We start from the raw sequence: 16,071 nt of genomic DNA on the forward strand, positions 1-16,071 counted from the left end.
TTTTTATTTTTATTTTATTTTTTTCCCCAAAGCCCCAGTAGATAGTTGTATGTCATAGCTGCACATCCTTCTAGTTGCTGTATGTGGGACGCGGCCTCAGCATGTCCGGAGAAGCGGTGCGTCGGTGCGTGCTGGGATCCGAACCTGGGCCGCCAGCAGCGGAGCGTGCGCACTTAACCACTAAGCCACGGGGCCGGCCCAGGACATTTATTTTTCTTAGCTCATTTTATAATAATAGCTGCTTCTGTTTGCGTAAAAGTATGGAGGACTGAGTTCAGAAAACAAAATGACCTTTTTGTTTTATTTCTAAGTTAAGGATTTCTTCTGTTCTCTTTTTTTATGTTTTACATAAACTATCATTAATAATGGATTCCAGATTCCTTAAAAATTGACAACTTGTAACTCTACTTACAATAAAATTTTCATAATTAAATTTGGTTACCAGATACGTGGTTAAAGAATTAATATTGATTATGAGCAAACCATTTTGCAGAGAATATATTTTCATGTGCCTAATTAACAAACTGGTTTTGGGATCACCAAAGAATGCAAAAGAATCAGAGTCTACCCTCCATTTTTGGTAAATTTTCTAACCCTCCATAGCTGTAACATTTCAGGTAATTACTGTTCTTCATCCTTGACTGTAAGTAATGTAGTTTAGGGAAGTCATTAAACATTTATGAAAAACCTCCTATGTGCTGGGTGCTAATACTAAAATTCAAAACAAAACTGTCTGCATTTTTTATTTGAGGGAGACACATGAAAATAAGTAAGTGCTGTTTATTAAGTGTGAAATAAATGCTTTTTAGTGTTCTGTAGGAGGTATAATGGGAGCAGGAAAAATAATTGTGAGTAGACAAATTGCTAATTTAGATTATACAGATGACAGATGTGGTAGGAAATCAGAGGAAGTTGTATGAGGTATGGAATAATCAGGGAAGACTTGAGTGTGTTGGGGGAGGAGGAATTTGAAAAAAATTGTGGTGTGGAATTTGTGGTAGTCAGTGGAAGAGGTATAGAATTTAGCTGTATCTGTTTGAAGAGAGAGAGAATCAATTCCATGCAAAACTTTGGAACATTAGGATAGGGTCAGAAAATGAGGAGTCATTTAAATAGAAATTAGGAAGTTATTAAAAGCTTTTGAGGAAGCTTTTGACATGAGAGTGATATTCAAGAAAGCTTGTCTGAAAAGAGGCAAAACAGGTTGGTTTAAGAAGGCCCTGTAATCAACTAATTAACTAAGCCTCTGTAATCAGGCATTTTAATCTAATCTAGCCTATTCAAATTTCAGGGATTTAAATCGTAGAGTGAATGAAGCATTAAAAGATCTGAGATTTGAAGTTTTATTTAATTTTATTTTATTTAAATTGAAAGTGAACCTCCCTACCTTTTTTTTTTTTTAACTTAGTTTTTCTGCTAGTCATTTTTTTTAAACAACTTTATTGGACATAATTAATATACCATAGAAATCACTCATTTGAAATATACAATTCACTGGTTTTTAGTATATTCACAGGGTTGTACAACGATCACCACAATCAAATTTTAGAACATCCTCATTCCCCATAAAAGAAACCTCATCCCTATCAGCAGTTAATCTCCATTCTCCTTTGTCTCCCCTTCGTCCCCCAGTCCTAGGCAACTACTAATCTGTTTTCTGTCTCTGTAGATTTACCTTTCTAGATACTTCATATTAATGGAATAATATAATATGTACCAGTTGTATTTATACATTGTCTATATTTTATGTTCATATGAAAATTGTGGTTTGGAGTTTTGATCCCTATTCCAGTCCTGGTAAATACCATATCTGCACTTAATGTAGTAGATCCTATCCCAAAGAAGTTGAACTGGAGAAGAATAGGCAAGGGTTACCTCTTCTTCTGAATTACTCATTATGATTCTGTACTTGGTTTCCTATTTTGTGTATAACCCAAAAGTTGAACCACAAGAGCGGTTATGTATTAAAAAATTATATATATTTAACGTAAGATTTACCATGTAGTGTAATATTTTAATTAACTATAAGAACATCTTTGTTTATAGTATATTCAACAGAACATAAGAGCAGATTGTTCCAATATTGACAAAATTCTTGAACCACCTGAAGGCCAAGATGAAGGTGTATGGAAGTATGAACATTTAAGGTAGGTTCTTATGATATATCAAAATAGTTATAGTACTTCTATTAGTAAAAATAACCTTTAATGTTAATGATGATTATGAATCATAAATAAAATAATTATGTAACTGCAGACCAGAAAACCAAATTCTAAAGCTTTAGTGTTTTCCATGTTGTAAAGTTTGCCACTTTGTTATTTGCTGATTATTTTCTACATTTATGGATTTGGGCCTTACTATCTTTTTACACAGTTTTCCTTAATCATATTCTTTAACCACAAATGCATTATTTCCATTTACCCACTCATGAATAACTTTATTTCTCTATAGAGGATTATATCAAGGTCCTAGTCTATATGTGGTATCTGATGAGTTATCTATTAACTACTGTGAACTTCCAGTCTTCCCTTTGGTAAATAGAGATTAATTGTAATCCTGAAGTAAGGAGTTTTGGAACTTTTCATAATATCCCTTGAATGAGAAAATTGATGACTAGTGAATGACTAGTTAACTAGAGTTAACTTTAGAAGTAGCTATGTCCTAAAGTTACTATGTTGTTTCTTGAAGTTATAAACTTTAAAGTGTAATTGGGAGCTGGGAAGAGTTGATAAGGTAAATGTAGAGAATGCAGTATGAGATATATGTTCATCAGGGTTTGTTACTTTTGAGTGGATTTTTAAATAATAACTGGAGTAGAAATATGACTTTCCCTGAATAAATTAGACCACATTTCCTGTGATGAATGCCTCAAATTGTAGACAAGGCACTTTTTTCTTTTTGGATGCTGCAGGCTTGTTGTCTAGATATTGCTAAGACATAATGTCTTGTCATAACATTTCAGCAGTTTCAGGATGCTAAGACTTCTTTGTACTCTGCCAGTTTCTTGGACAAATCGCTTGACTACTTGATCTAGGTTTTGTTTTTTTTTTTTTTTTGTGAGGAAGATCAGCCCTGAGCTAACATCCATGCTAATCCTCCTCTTTTTGCTGAGGAAGACCGGCTCTGAGCTAACATCTATTGCCAATCCTCCTCCTTTTTTGTCCCCCAAAGCCCCAGTAGATAGTTGTATGTCATAGTTGCACATCCTTCTAGTTGCTGTATGTGGGACGCCGCCTCAGCATGGCCAGAGAAGGGGTGCGTCGGTGCGTGCCCGGGATCTGAACCCGAGCCACCAGCAGCGGAGCGCACGCACTTAACTGCTAAGCCATGGGGCTGGCCCATAATCTAGTTTTTTTAATGCATCTCAAAGCATGATAATTGAAAGTATGAGTATGTAGATATTTTCCTATTCTTATAAATCAAGGTAAAGAGCACTTTAGTATGATATATCCTCTGCCTTATTTTAATCAGCTTTGATAATACTACTTTTCTGTTGGGATTAATGAGGAAAATAAGCAAGAATTTTTTTTACTGCAAGCATAATTTCTAACAAGTGAGGGCTGATTTCAGTTTACAAGGTTTTTATTTCAGATCTAAGAGAAGCTTTTCCACCCTACTTAACTTAGACTATGAAATATGCATTATGCAAAACTTACAAAATCTTTCTCATGCATATTCCATTTGTCTTGGTGCTATTGTTTTTACTTTTGATGTTTTTTCTGAATATTAGCCACTTTTTGTTTTTTTTTTTTTTTTTTTTTTTTTTTTTTAAAGATTTTATTTATTTTATTTTTTCCCCCCAAAGCCCCAGTAGATAGTTGTATGTCATAGCTGTACATCCTTCTAGTTGCTGTATGTGGGACTCGGCCTCAGGATGGACGGAGAAGTGGTGCCTCGATGCACACCCGGGATCCGAACCCGGGCCACCAGCATTGCAGCGCGCGCACTTAACCACCAAGCCACAGGGCCGGCCCTTGTTTTGTTTTGTATTTACGTATTATATATCACATATATATTCTTTTGTCTCTTTGTCATAGTGTATACATCTTTGTAGTTGACCAAGAAGAGTTTCAAAAGTAGCCTTTTGGTTTTTTGCATGTACTTGATATTATTGATTTGAGGCTTAATACTTGCCGTTATTGGTTAATGCAGTTGATTATATTATGATGTTAATGGGAATTGGGTCATGACTTCAGTCAACTCTCCGACTAGTCTGTACTGAATCTTTGTAATTGGGAAAAGACGCCCTTTTCTCTTAGTGGATGCAGTCCCGTGCCAGGACGCATGGCTTAGTGACTAGAGAGTGTAGGCTGGATTTCAGCTCTGACTTGTCTCTTCAGCCGCAGAACTATATGTATTAGCCGTGTGTTGAATTAACTTGAATATGATTGCACTGTTCGCCACAGATTTTACTCATAATACTGCCAAATCAGGTGGCTTAATTTTGCTATTGGCCATAAGTGGGTTGGACTAGACAAGAAACTTGTTTAGCCCCACCTGTCTTTCTTTAGTGGAAAACAACTCAAAAACATGTAACGGGGGCTGGCCTGGTGGCGCAGCAGTTAAGTTTGCATGTTCCGCTTTGGCGGCCCCAGGGTTCGCTGGTTTGAATCCTGGGCACGGACCTACTCACTGGTCATCGAGCTATGCTGAGGCGGCGTCCCATGTAGAAGAGCTGTACCTCAACAACCATGATACACAACTATGTACTGGGGCTTTGGGGAGAAAAAAGAAAAGAAAAGAGGAAGATTGGCAACAGATGTTAGTGCAGGGCCAGTCTTCCTCAAAAAAAAAATAAAAACATAATATGCAGCCTGTAGATATGGGGCAGTAGAGGGTGATGTGGTGATTCAGAAATAGTGTTATTTTTGTAATCTAAGAAAAGCATTATTAGGCACCTGGAAAGAAAATTATACACAACTGAAAATTTGACCCTTGTCTTTTTATTTGCTTTCTTCTATTGTAATGTACTTTAAATAGATAAGTAAATAAATGAATATAGTTTTTCTTTCATATATGTGCAGTTTTTTTTTTTTTTCCTTTTGGGACTCTCTTTTATGTTCTAATGATGTAGGTTTTAGCTTTGCATTTTTAGGGAACCAAAGTGTTCTCATTTATTTGATGGGGAAACGTTGTAGTGATTAATTTGATAGGATTTTTAGGGGGAATACATTCAGTATTTTGACAGCTACAAAGTAAGTTATCTTTGTGACATAGAGGATTAATTGCCTTTTCATATCAGATAACAAGTCTGTCTAAAAATGATGATCTCAATGTCATGTAATTTCTTCCATTCTTCATTTATTCAAAAATATTTTTTGAGCACTTACTATGTTCCAAGCGTTGTTCTACGCTTGATAATTCTCAGTTTGGCAATTTTAGGAGGAAAATATATCATGAAAAAATGCCCAAGATCTATTAAGTGACAAAAAAGCAAGTTACAAAATTGTGTATGATGTGATCCCAATATATTTTAATCTGTGCATAGAAAATCAAATTTGCATGTAAATGCTAATTATCTTTTGGGAAGAGGTGGTGAAATTATGGAGTACTTTCTTCTTTTACATTATATATTTGGACATGTTTGAAGTTTTTATAAGGAACATATCGTTTGTAATCAAAACAAAACTTGTAAAATATATAGGAGTATAAAACATTTAGTCTTTTTTCTCTGTATCTGTTTATATATAGATATACACACACACAATTTTTTACATAACTGGAATCTTACTGTGCATATAAACATATATCCTTTGTATGTTTAGGTATATACCAGCATTTTACTACTCTCCAATTGCTAATCATTTAGAATGTTTCAAAAACAATTTTCTTATATATATATGTAGTCCTGTGAACTTCTTTGTACATAGTGTATCTGCATGCAGTTCTGATTATTGCATTAGAATAGATTCTTGGGAGATGGCTTAGTCAAAAAATATACACTTCCTAAGGGTCTTGGTAAATATTTCCAAATTACTTCTCAGAAAAATTGCACCAGTGTCCAGTGTATAAAATTGATCAACTCTAATATGGAACACTACTAAGGTCATTAGTTCTGGGTTTTGTTTATTAATCTGTATGTCTTTTTACAAAATGTGCCACGTACATTCAGGTGGTGTTGCTAATAGTGATGAGGGAGGAAGGATGGTCCTAATGGGATTCTGTTTTTACAATTAATATTCTAAAAATAACGTGGAGAATAGATAAGACTTTTCATTTATGTATTTGCATTTTTAGGCAATTCTGTCTTGAGCTAAATGGACTTGCTGTCAAACTTCAGGTAATTTATTTTCTTTAAATTAAAACTATAATTGAAAGTTTTGATTTTTTTCCTGTTTTTGTAACTTAATGTGCTTACAAAGGCAAAATTTCTAATTATTCTAGAATTTTACATGCAAATGTAATAACCCAAATAGTAAACTTTTTCATTATTATTTTACATATTAAGAAATGTAACTGTTGTTAACAGAGTGAATGCCATCCAGATACATGTACTCAGATGACAGCAACCGAACAATGGATTTTTCTTTGTGCAGCCCATAAAACTCCAAAAGAGGTGAGAATTTGTGAAATAGAATGACTAATACAATTATCATGACCTAAATCTCTCCAAGACAATGGTAGATAAATTTTTAGAGTTTTTAGTTCACTGTTTATTTTGCCATTTGGTTTACAGTTCTTTGCTGCAAGGTTATTGCCACAGTGCTATTTTAGAATTTCTTATGATTAGTATCATTTTTCATAATTTGGCAGTTGCATGGGCTAGAACTCACTGGCTATCACAGAATAACATCTGTCACATCAGGCTGATATCTAATGTGTAATGGATGATAACGTGTTTAAATTTTTGGTTTAGTCATAATATATTTTGATAGGAATAACTGTTAGTGATTACTAGTTGATGCTTAGTCTATTAAGTAGAAATGTTACTTTTGATCTTTTTAACTTTATAGATTAATATTTTCTCTCTACATTTCATTAATATTTCTTACTATTTATTTGAAACCCACCATAATGATTTTCCTCTCCATAATTGGTCCTACATTGAAAAAATTACTCATGTTGTTTTCTCCTCATTTAGTTTTTGTCAAGGTGAGAGTATAGGAAGTAGCAGTTGTTTATAGAAATTTTTTGTTTTAAATAATTTCTTAATATTATCTGATACCCAGTACATTTTCATTTTTCCTTAGTTATTTAAAAAATGTCTATTACATCTGACTTGTTTAAGTTATGCATTGTATTTCCCTTGATCTACATTCCTTTTTAATCTGTAGTAATTACTTTTTTTTTATTGAGGTCATAATAGTTTATAACATTGTAAAATTTCAGTTGTACGTTATTTTTTGTCCATATAGATGCACCCCTTCACCACTTGTGCCCACTCTCCAACCCCCTTCACCCTGGTAACCACTAAACTGTTCTCTCTGTCCGTGTGTTAGTTTATCTTCCACATATGAGTGAATTCGTACCGTGTTTTGTCTTTCTCTTATTTTGCTTGGCTTATTTTGCTTAACATAATACGCTCAAGGTCCATCCATGTTGTTGTGAATGGGACGATTTTTGTGTTTTTTTTTATGGTTGAGTAGTATTCCATTGTGTGTGTGTATATACACACACACACATCACATTTTCTTTATCCAGTCATGAGTTGATAGGTAGTTGGGTTGCTTCCACTTCTTGGCTATAGTGAATAATGCTGCAATGAACATAGGGGTGCATAAGTCTCTTTGAATTGTTGATTTCAAGAAATACCCAGCAGTGGGATAGCTGAGTCATATGGTATTTCTATTTTTAATTTTTTGAGAAATCTCCATACTGTTTTCCATAGTGGCTATACCAGTTTGCATTCCCACCAGCAGTGTATGAGGGTTCCTTTTTCTCCACAACCTCTCCAACATTTGTTATTTTTTGTCTTGGTGATTATAGCCATTCTAATGGGTGTAAGGTGATATCTTAGTATAGTTTTGATTTGCATTTCCCTGATGATTAGTGATGTTGAACATCTTTTTATGTGCCTATTGGCCGTCTGTATATCTTCTTTGGAAAAATGTCAGTTCATATCCTCTGCCTATTTTTTGATCAGGTTGTTTGTTTTTTTGTTCAGTTGTGTGAGTTCTTTATGTATTATGGAGATTAACCCCTTGTCGGATATATGATTTGCAAATATTTTCTCCCAGTTGGTGGGTTGTCTTTTCATTTTGATCCTGGTTTCCTTTGCCTTGCAGAAGCTCTTTAGTCTGATAAGGTCCCACTTGTTTATTTTTTATTTTGTTTCCCTTGTCCGAGTAGACATGGAATTCGAGAAGATCCCGCTGAGACCAATGTCAAAGAGTGTACTGCCTGTATTTTCTTCTAGGAGTTTTGTGGTTTCAGGTCTTACCTTCAAGTCTTTGATCCATTTTGCGTTAATTTTTGTGTATGGTGAAAGATAATGGTCTACTTTCATTCTTTTGCATGTGGCTGTCCAGTTTTCCCAGCACCATTTATTGAAGAGACTTTCCTTTATCCCTTGTATATTCTTAGCTTCTTTTTTGAAGATTAGCTCTCCATAGATGTGTGGTTTCATTTCTGGCTTTTCAATTCTGTTCCATTGATCTGTGTGTCTGTTTTTGTACCAGTACCATGCTGTTTTGATTACTGTAGCTTTGTAGTATATTTTGAAGTCAGGGATTGTGATGCCTCCAGCTTTGTTTTTTTTTTTCAATATTGCTTTAGCTATTCAGGGTCTTTTGTTGCCCCATGTGAATTTTAGGATTCTTTATTCTGTTTCTGTGAAGAGTGTCATTGGGATTGCATTGAGTCTGTAGATTGCTTTAGGTAGTAGGGACATTTAACTTTGATTATTTTTCTGATCCATGTGCATGGAATATCTTTCCGTTTCTTTATGTCATTATCAATTTCTTTTAATAATGTCTTATGGTTTTCATTGTATAGGTTTTTCATCTCTTTGGTTAAATTTATTCCTAGATATTTTATTTTTTTTGTTGTGATTGTAAATGGGATGATATTCTTGAGTTCTCTTTCTGTAAGTTTGTTATTAGTGTGTAGAAATGGAACTGATTTTTGTAAGTTGATTGTGTACCCTGCAACTTTGCTGTAGTTGTTGATTACTTCTAATAGTTTTCCAATGGATTCTTGAGGCTGTTCTATATATAAAATCATTTCATCTGCAAACAGCGAGAGTTTCACTTCTTCATTGCCTATTTGGATTCCTTTTATTTCTTTTTCTTGCCTAGTTGCTGTGGCCAAAAACTCCAGTACTATGTTGAATAAGAGTGGCGAGAGTGGGCACCCTTGTCTTGTTCCTGTTCTCAGAAGGATGGCGTTCAGTTTTTCCCCATTGAGTATGGTGTTGGCTGTGGGTTTGTCATATACAGCCTTTATTATATTGAGGTACTTTCCGTCTATACCCATTTTATTGAGAGTTTTTTATCATGAAAGGATATTGGATCTTGTCAAATGCTTTCTCTGCCTCTATTGAGATGATCATGTAGTTTTTGTTCCTCATTTTGTTCACGTGGTGTATCACATTGATTGATTTGCGGTTGTTGAACCATCCCTCTGTCCCTGGTATAAATCCCACTTGATCATGGTGTATGATCTTTTTAATGTATTGCTGTATTCATTTTGCCAATATTTTGTTGAGGATTTTTGCATCTATGTTCATCAGCAATATGCGCCTGTAATTTTCCTTCTTTGTGGTGTCCTTGTCTGGCTTTGGTATTAGGGTGATGTTGGCCTCGTAGAATGTGTTAGGAAGTGTTCCGTCTTTCTCGATTTTTTGAAATGGTTTGAGAAGAATATGTGTTCAATCTTTTCTGAATGTTTGGTAGAATTCTCCAGAGAAGCCATCTGGTCCTGGACTTTTATTTTTGGGAGGTTTTTGATTAGTGTTTCAATCTCTTTGCTTGTGATTGGTCTATTCAGATTCTCTGTTTCTTCTTGATTCAGTTTAGGGAGGTTGTATGATTCTAAGAATTTGTCCATTTCTTCTAGATTATCCAGTTTGTTGGCATATAGTTTTTCGTAGTATTCTCTTAAAAACCTTTGTATTTCTGTGGTGTCCATTGTAATTTCTCCTCTTTCATTTCTAATTTAATTTATTTGGGCCTCCTCTCTTTTTTCCTTAGTGAGTCTGGCTAAGGGTTTGTCAATTTCGTTTATCTTCTCAAAGAACCAGCTCTTTGTTTCATTGATGCTTTCTACTGTTTTTTTTTTGGTTTGTTTCAGTTTCATTTATTTCTGCTCTAATTTTTATTATTTCCCTTCTTCTGCTGACTTGGGGCTTTGTTTATTCTTCTTTTTCTAATTCTGTTAGGTGTAGTTTAAGATTGCTTATTTGAGATTTTTCGTTTCTTAAGGTGGTCCTGTATTTCTATGAATTTCCCTCTTAGGACTGCTTTTGCTGCGTCCCGTATGAGTTGGTATGGTGTATTTTCGTTTTCATTTGTCTCCAGATATATATATATTTTTTTTTCTGAGGAAGATCAGCACTGAGCTAACGTCTGATGCCAAACCTCCTCTTTTTGCTGAGGAAGATTGGCCCTGAGCTAACATCCATGCCCATCTTCCTCCACTCCGTATGGGATGCTGGCACAGCATGGCTCTACTAGCAGTGCGTCGGTGCGTGCCCAGGATGCGACCGAGCGAACCTCGGGCCGCTGCAGCAGAGTGCGCGCACTTAACTGCTTATGCCACCGGGCCGGCCCCTGTCTCTAGATATTTTTTGATTTCTCCTTTAATTTCTTCAGTGATCCATTGGTTGTTCAGTAGCATATTGTTTAGTCTCCACATCTTTCTCACTTTCCCAGCATTTTTCTTGTAGTTGATTTCTAGTTTCATAGCATTGTGGTCAGAAAAGATACCTGATATGATTTCAGTCTTCTTAAATTTATTGAGGCTTGCCTTGTTTCCCAACATATGGTCTCCTTGAGAATGTTCTGTGTGCACTTGAGAAGAATGTGTATTTTGCTGTTTTTGGATGGAATGTTCTACATATATCTGGTAAGTCCATCTGGTCTAGTTTTTTGTTTAAATCCACTATTTCCTTGTTGACTTTCTGTCTGGATGATCTATCCATTAATGTAAGTGGGGTGTTATGGTTCCCTACTATTATTGTGTTGTCATTAATATCTCCTTTTGGGTTTGTTAATAGTTGCTTTATGTACTTTGGTGCTCCTGTGTTGGGTGCATATATCTTTATGAGTGTTACGTCTTCTTTGTGGAGTGTCCCTTTTATCCTTATATACTGACCCTCTTTGTCTCTCATTAAAAGTTTTATCTTGAAGTCTACTTTGCCTGATATAAGTATGGCAACATCTGTCTTTTGTTTGCCATTATCTTGGAGTATCATCTTCCATCCCTTCACTCTGAGTCTGTGTTTGTCTTTAGATCCGAGATGTGTTTCCTGGAGGCAGCATATTGTTGGGTCTTGTTTTTTAATCCATCCTACTACTCTGTGTCTTTTGATTGGAGAATTCAATTCATTTACATTTAGAGTGATTGTTGATACATAAGGGCTTAATGCCACCGTTTTATCACTCATTTTCCAGTTCTTCTGCATTTCCTTAATTTCTCTTGCCATGTATTTCAGACTACCAATTCAGTTTGGTATTTCTGTATGATGGTTTTCTTACTTTTCTCTTTATTTATCATTTGTGTCTCTGTTCTGATTATTTGTTTAGTGGTTACCATGAGGTTTGTATAAAAAATCTCATATATGAGATAGTCCATTTTCTGATAGCCTCTTATTTCCTTAGACTAAGCCAATTCCATCCCTTTCCTTTTCCCCTTCTAAGTTATTATTGTCACAACTTATTCCATCTCATGTTGTGAGTTTGTCGTTAAAATGACAAGACTATATTTATTTTTGATGTTTTTGTTTGCTTTATCTTTAATGTTATAATTAAATGTTTGCTAAGCTGTTCTGATAGAGAGCTGTGATTTTCTAATTTTGTCTACCTATTTGTCTCCTTGCTCAAAGCTTTGTAACCCCTTTCTTTTTTTTTTTTAAGGTGTGAGGACCTTCTTAAGCATTTCTTGTAGATGGGGTCTTGTGGCACTGAACTCCCTTAGTTTTTGTTTATCTGGGGAAGTTTTTATTTCTCCATCACATCTGAAGGATATTTTCGCTGTTTAGAGTATTCTTGGCTGAAAGTTTTTGTCTTTTGGAATTTTGAATATATCATTCCACTCTTTCCTGACCTGTAAGGTTTCTGCTGAGAAATCTGCTGAAAGCCTTATAGGGATTCCTTTGTAAGTTATTTTATTCTGGCTTGCTGCCCTCAATATTTTTTTCTTTGTCATTAACTTTTGCCAGCCTTACTACTATATACCTTGAAAAAGGCCTTTTTACATTGATGTATTTAGGAGTTCTTTTGGCTTCTGCAACTTTTATTTCCAGCTCCTTCTCCAGGTTTGGGAAGTTCTCCGCTGTTATTTCTTTGAACAAGCTTTCTGTTCCATTCTCCTTCCCTTTTCCCTCTCGAATACCTATAATCCTTATGTTGCATTTCCTAATTGAGTTGGATAGTTCTCAGAGAATATCTATACTTCTTTTTAGTTTTAGTTCTCTCTCCTTCTCCATCTGAAGCATGTCTATATTTCTGTCCTCCAAGCTGCTAATTCTGTCCTACATAATATCAGCTCAGTTGTTCAAAGATTCCAGATTTTTCCTTATCTCATCCATTGTGTTTTTCGTCTCCAGTGTTTCTGATTGGTTTTTCTTTATAGTTTCAGTCTCTTTTTGAAGAAGTTCCTGATATCATTGAACTATCTCTATTTTCTTGTGTAACTCATTGAGTTTTTTTGTGATAGTTATTTTGAATTCTCTCTCATTTAGATTATAAACTTCTGTGCCTTTAGGATTGATTTCTGCGTGCTTGTCATTTTCCTTCTGGTCTGGAGTTTTAATATATTTTTTAATACTGTTTGTGTAGATTTGTGCCTCTGCATAGTGATAGTATCTGGTTGCAGCTTCCACCTGCTGCCACTTGCAGGGGGGCATCAACAGTTGTGTATTCTGAGTCCGCTGTGACTCTGGCTCGCTGGCTCCTAGCTGCTGATTTTCTGTCCTTTGCGTGGGTGCTCTAGCCAACCAGCTGAGCTAGAGTGCCGGGCAGAGAGAGGGGTACTTTTTTTCGCCTGCACCATCCAGGGGGCCTTCTTGCTCTGCCCTCGCTATCTGCTCTCCTGGGGTGCTGGCTTGATCAAGACACCCCGGAAATAGCTTAGTCACTTCTGTGTGGGGCTTTCCCCTGGGCGTGAGGGAACTGGGAGAGTGCCGGTGTTCCTGCAGAGGGCTGCTCCTTCCGCCACTCCTCTGAGAGCCGCAGTCCTGAGCCCAGGGTCGTTGCTGTTTGGGAGGGAGAGGAGATCTCCTTACCTCATTCCTCTTCCTCCGGGGGGGTCCAGCATCTCTGTCTTCAGATTTGTGGCTGTATAGGTCTCTCAGTCGTCTTTTGTGTTGTGTGAATGTCCTCCGTTGGTATATGAATGTCCTTTTCATTGTGTCTTCCGGGGGAGAGTCTAAGGGGAGAGCTCATTCCACCATAATGCTGACGTCACTCCTCATAGTAATTACTTTTTACTTGACACTGAGTCATTGAAAATAATTGGGTTAGGCCAGTTCTGTAGAATTATAGACCTTCAAATGATCATTGTATTGACAGTTCTCTAAGGCTTGAAGACAAATGACTCTCTAGTTACAATATTAATATCTGGTTTCTTTTGTTTGAAAAAGGTAAATTCTCCAAAATAAGGAATGTCTGGTACCAGTCTAAGCAAGTAGTACTTATTTGGAAGAGTGATTTCTTTCCACGTGTTACTTTTTGTGTGTTAATAAATTGAAGCAATGTTACAATTGTGTTTCATTCTACATCTTGGAAAATCCACCTAGCAGTTTTCATTGATAATTCACTGAAATTGGCTACATCCTATAGTGAATGATGTGATAATTGCAATTAGGAAACGGAATCAAGGTTAGTTTCATTTTGGCAAATAGTAAAGATGCGTTATTCCCACTTTAGAGCAGAAAAGCTCTCCAGTTTGTAAGGTATTGTCACATTTATATATATTGTCATTGTTACATCCACTTTTTTCTTGATTACTATTAAGTGAAAGATAGGATAATCATCAGCATTAGGTCCTGTGAATGAGTCTTAAAATTACAACATTGCTTGCTGAAAACCAGCTGCGTTGAATTGTTTGTGTGTCAAAGGAGGAGGATAGTAGAATTTCCAAGGGGTAGTTTAATGGAATGGGATTATTGTAAAAATACAAGCAAAAGAAAATCTTGAAAGGACACTTTTTGAACTCTTTTGGAATAATTGTGCAGTCAGGAAATAATAGCAACTGATAGATTAGTCACTAAGAAAGTTGCTCTTATAAGTTAAAAGCACTGGGTAGATTCTGAAGTGCAAGAGGCAGGGTACTCAGTACTATTGATGATTTACTCAGTGTCCTTGAGAATTAAAGAGAGGCATTGCAGCAAATAGACTTAATTGTACAAATAGTGATATTAAGTGACAAAGGTTATAAGTTGTTATTATCTGCTAGCCCTTTCATTCACATGCAGGTTGTGATCACTTGTAGTAGCATTATTAATATATGTTTGGCAAAATATAATTTATAAAAGTTTGTAAACACACATTACTTACTATTTTGTAACCCGCTATATTTTGCCAACTTTTTGCTGTTACCTATGATGCAAAGTAGGACTAGTTAACTGAGAATTAATTGGGAGGAAGTGGAGGGAAGCAGGTAAAACAAGGCAAAACTATTCCCCCAACTCCAAAAAAAAATTTCAGAAATCAGTTAAAGATCTAAAGTTATGCTGTCTGATACAGTAGTATCCATGAACCACATGTGGCTATGGAGCACTTAATGTGGGTAGTCCAAATTGAGATGTGCTCTAAGTGTAAAATACATACCAATTTCAAAGACTTAGTACAAAAAGACAATTTAAAATATCTCATTAAGAGATAACTGGATATCTACATACAAAAGAATGAAGTTAGACCCCTACCTCACCATATACAAAAATTAGCTCAAAATGGATCAAAGACCTAGATGTAACAGCTAAAATTATAAAACTCTTAGAAGAAAACAGGTATACATCTTCACGACCTTGGACTAGGCAGTGATCTGTTAGGTATGACACCAAAAGCACAAGCAATGGAAGAAAATACAGATAAATCAGATTTCATCAAAATGAAAATTTTTTGTGCTTCAAAGGACACTGTCAAGAAAGTGAAAAGACATCCCACAGAATGGGAGAAAATATTTTTGCAAATCATATCTCTGATAAAGGTCTAGTAGCCAGAACACATGAAGAACTATTAGAATTCAACAATGAAAAGACAACCCAATTAAAAATGAGCAAAGGATTTGAGTAGACATTTCTCTAAAGAAGATACACAAATGGCCACTAAACACATGAAAAGATGCTCAACATCATTAGTCTTTAGGTAAATGCATATCAAAACCACAATGAGAATGGATAAACAAAATGTGGTATACACATGCAATGGAATATTATTCAGTCTTAAAAGGGAATCAGTTTCTGATACATGCTACAGCATGGTTGAACCTTGAGGGCATTTTGCTGAGTGAAGCCAGACACAAAAGGACAGATATTGTATGTTTCCACTTATATGAAGTATCTAGAAAGGGCAAATTTACAGAGACAGAAAGTAGAATAGAGGTTGCCAGGGGCTAGGAGTTGGAGGGCATGGGAAGTTTTTGCTTAAGGGTTTTAGAGTTTCTATTTGGGAAGATGAAAAACCTTTGGTTGGAAACAGATTGTAGTGATGGTTGCACAACAGCGAATGTAATTAATGCCACTGAATTTTAGTTAAAATGGCAAATTTTATGTTACATATTTTACCACAATTTTTTTTTTAATTTTTTTGTGAGGAAGATCAGCCCTGAGCTAACATCTGATGCCAATCATCCTCTTTTTGCTGAGGAAGATTGGCCCTGGGCTAACATCCGTGCTCATCTTCCTGCACTTGATATGGGATGCCGCCACAGCATGGCTTGACAAGCGGTGCGCCAGTGCGTGCCCGGGAT

General features: G+C 35.7%; 1 protein-coding gene across 1 annotated transcript in view; it reads left to right on the top strand.

Annotated features, from left to right (window-relative positions):
* MOB4 (MOB family member 4, phocein) overlaps window positions 1-16,071 on the top strand; it is a 36,772-nt gene that overhangs the window by 13,651 nt on the left and 7,050 nt on the right. Inside the window, exons 3-5 of the mRNA XM_004426763.3 lie at window positions 2,047-2,147; window positions 6,238-6,280; window positions 6,470-6,556. Coding sequence (XP_004426820.1) covers window positions 2,047-2,147; window positions 6,238-6,280; window positions 6,470-6,556 — 231 coding nt within the window. The remainder of the gene's footprint in view (window positions 1-2,046; window positions 2,148-6,237; window positions 6,281-6,469; window positions 6,557-16,071) is intronic.

This window comes from Ceratotherium simum, chromosome 9, assembly GCF_057802395.1.
Source record: "Ceratotherium simum simum isolate JZ-2026a chromosome 9, ASM5780239v1, whole genome shotgun sequence".
NCBI classification, from domain to species: Eukaryota; Metazoa; Chordata; class Mammalia; order Perissodactyla; family Rhinocerotidae; genus Ceratotherium; species Ceratotherium simum.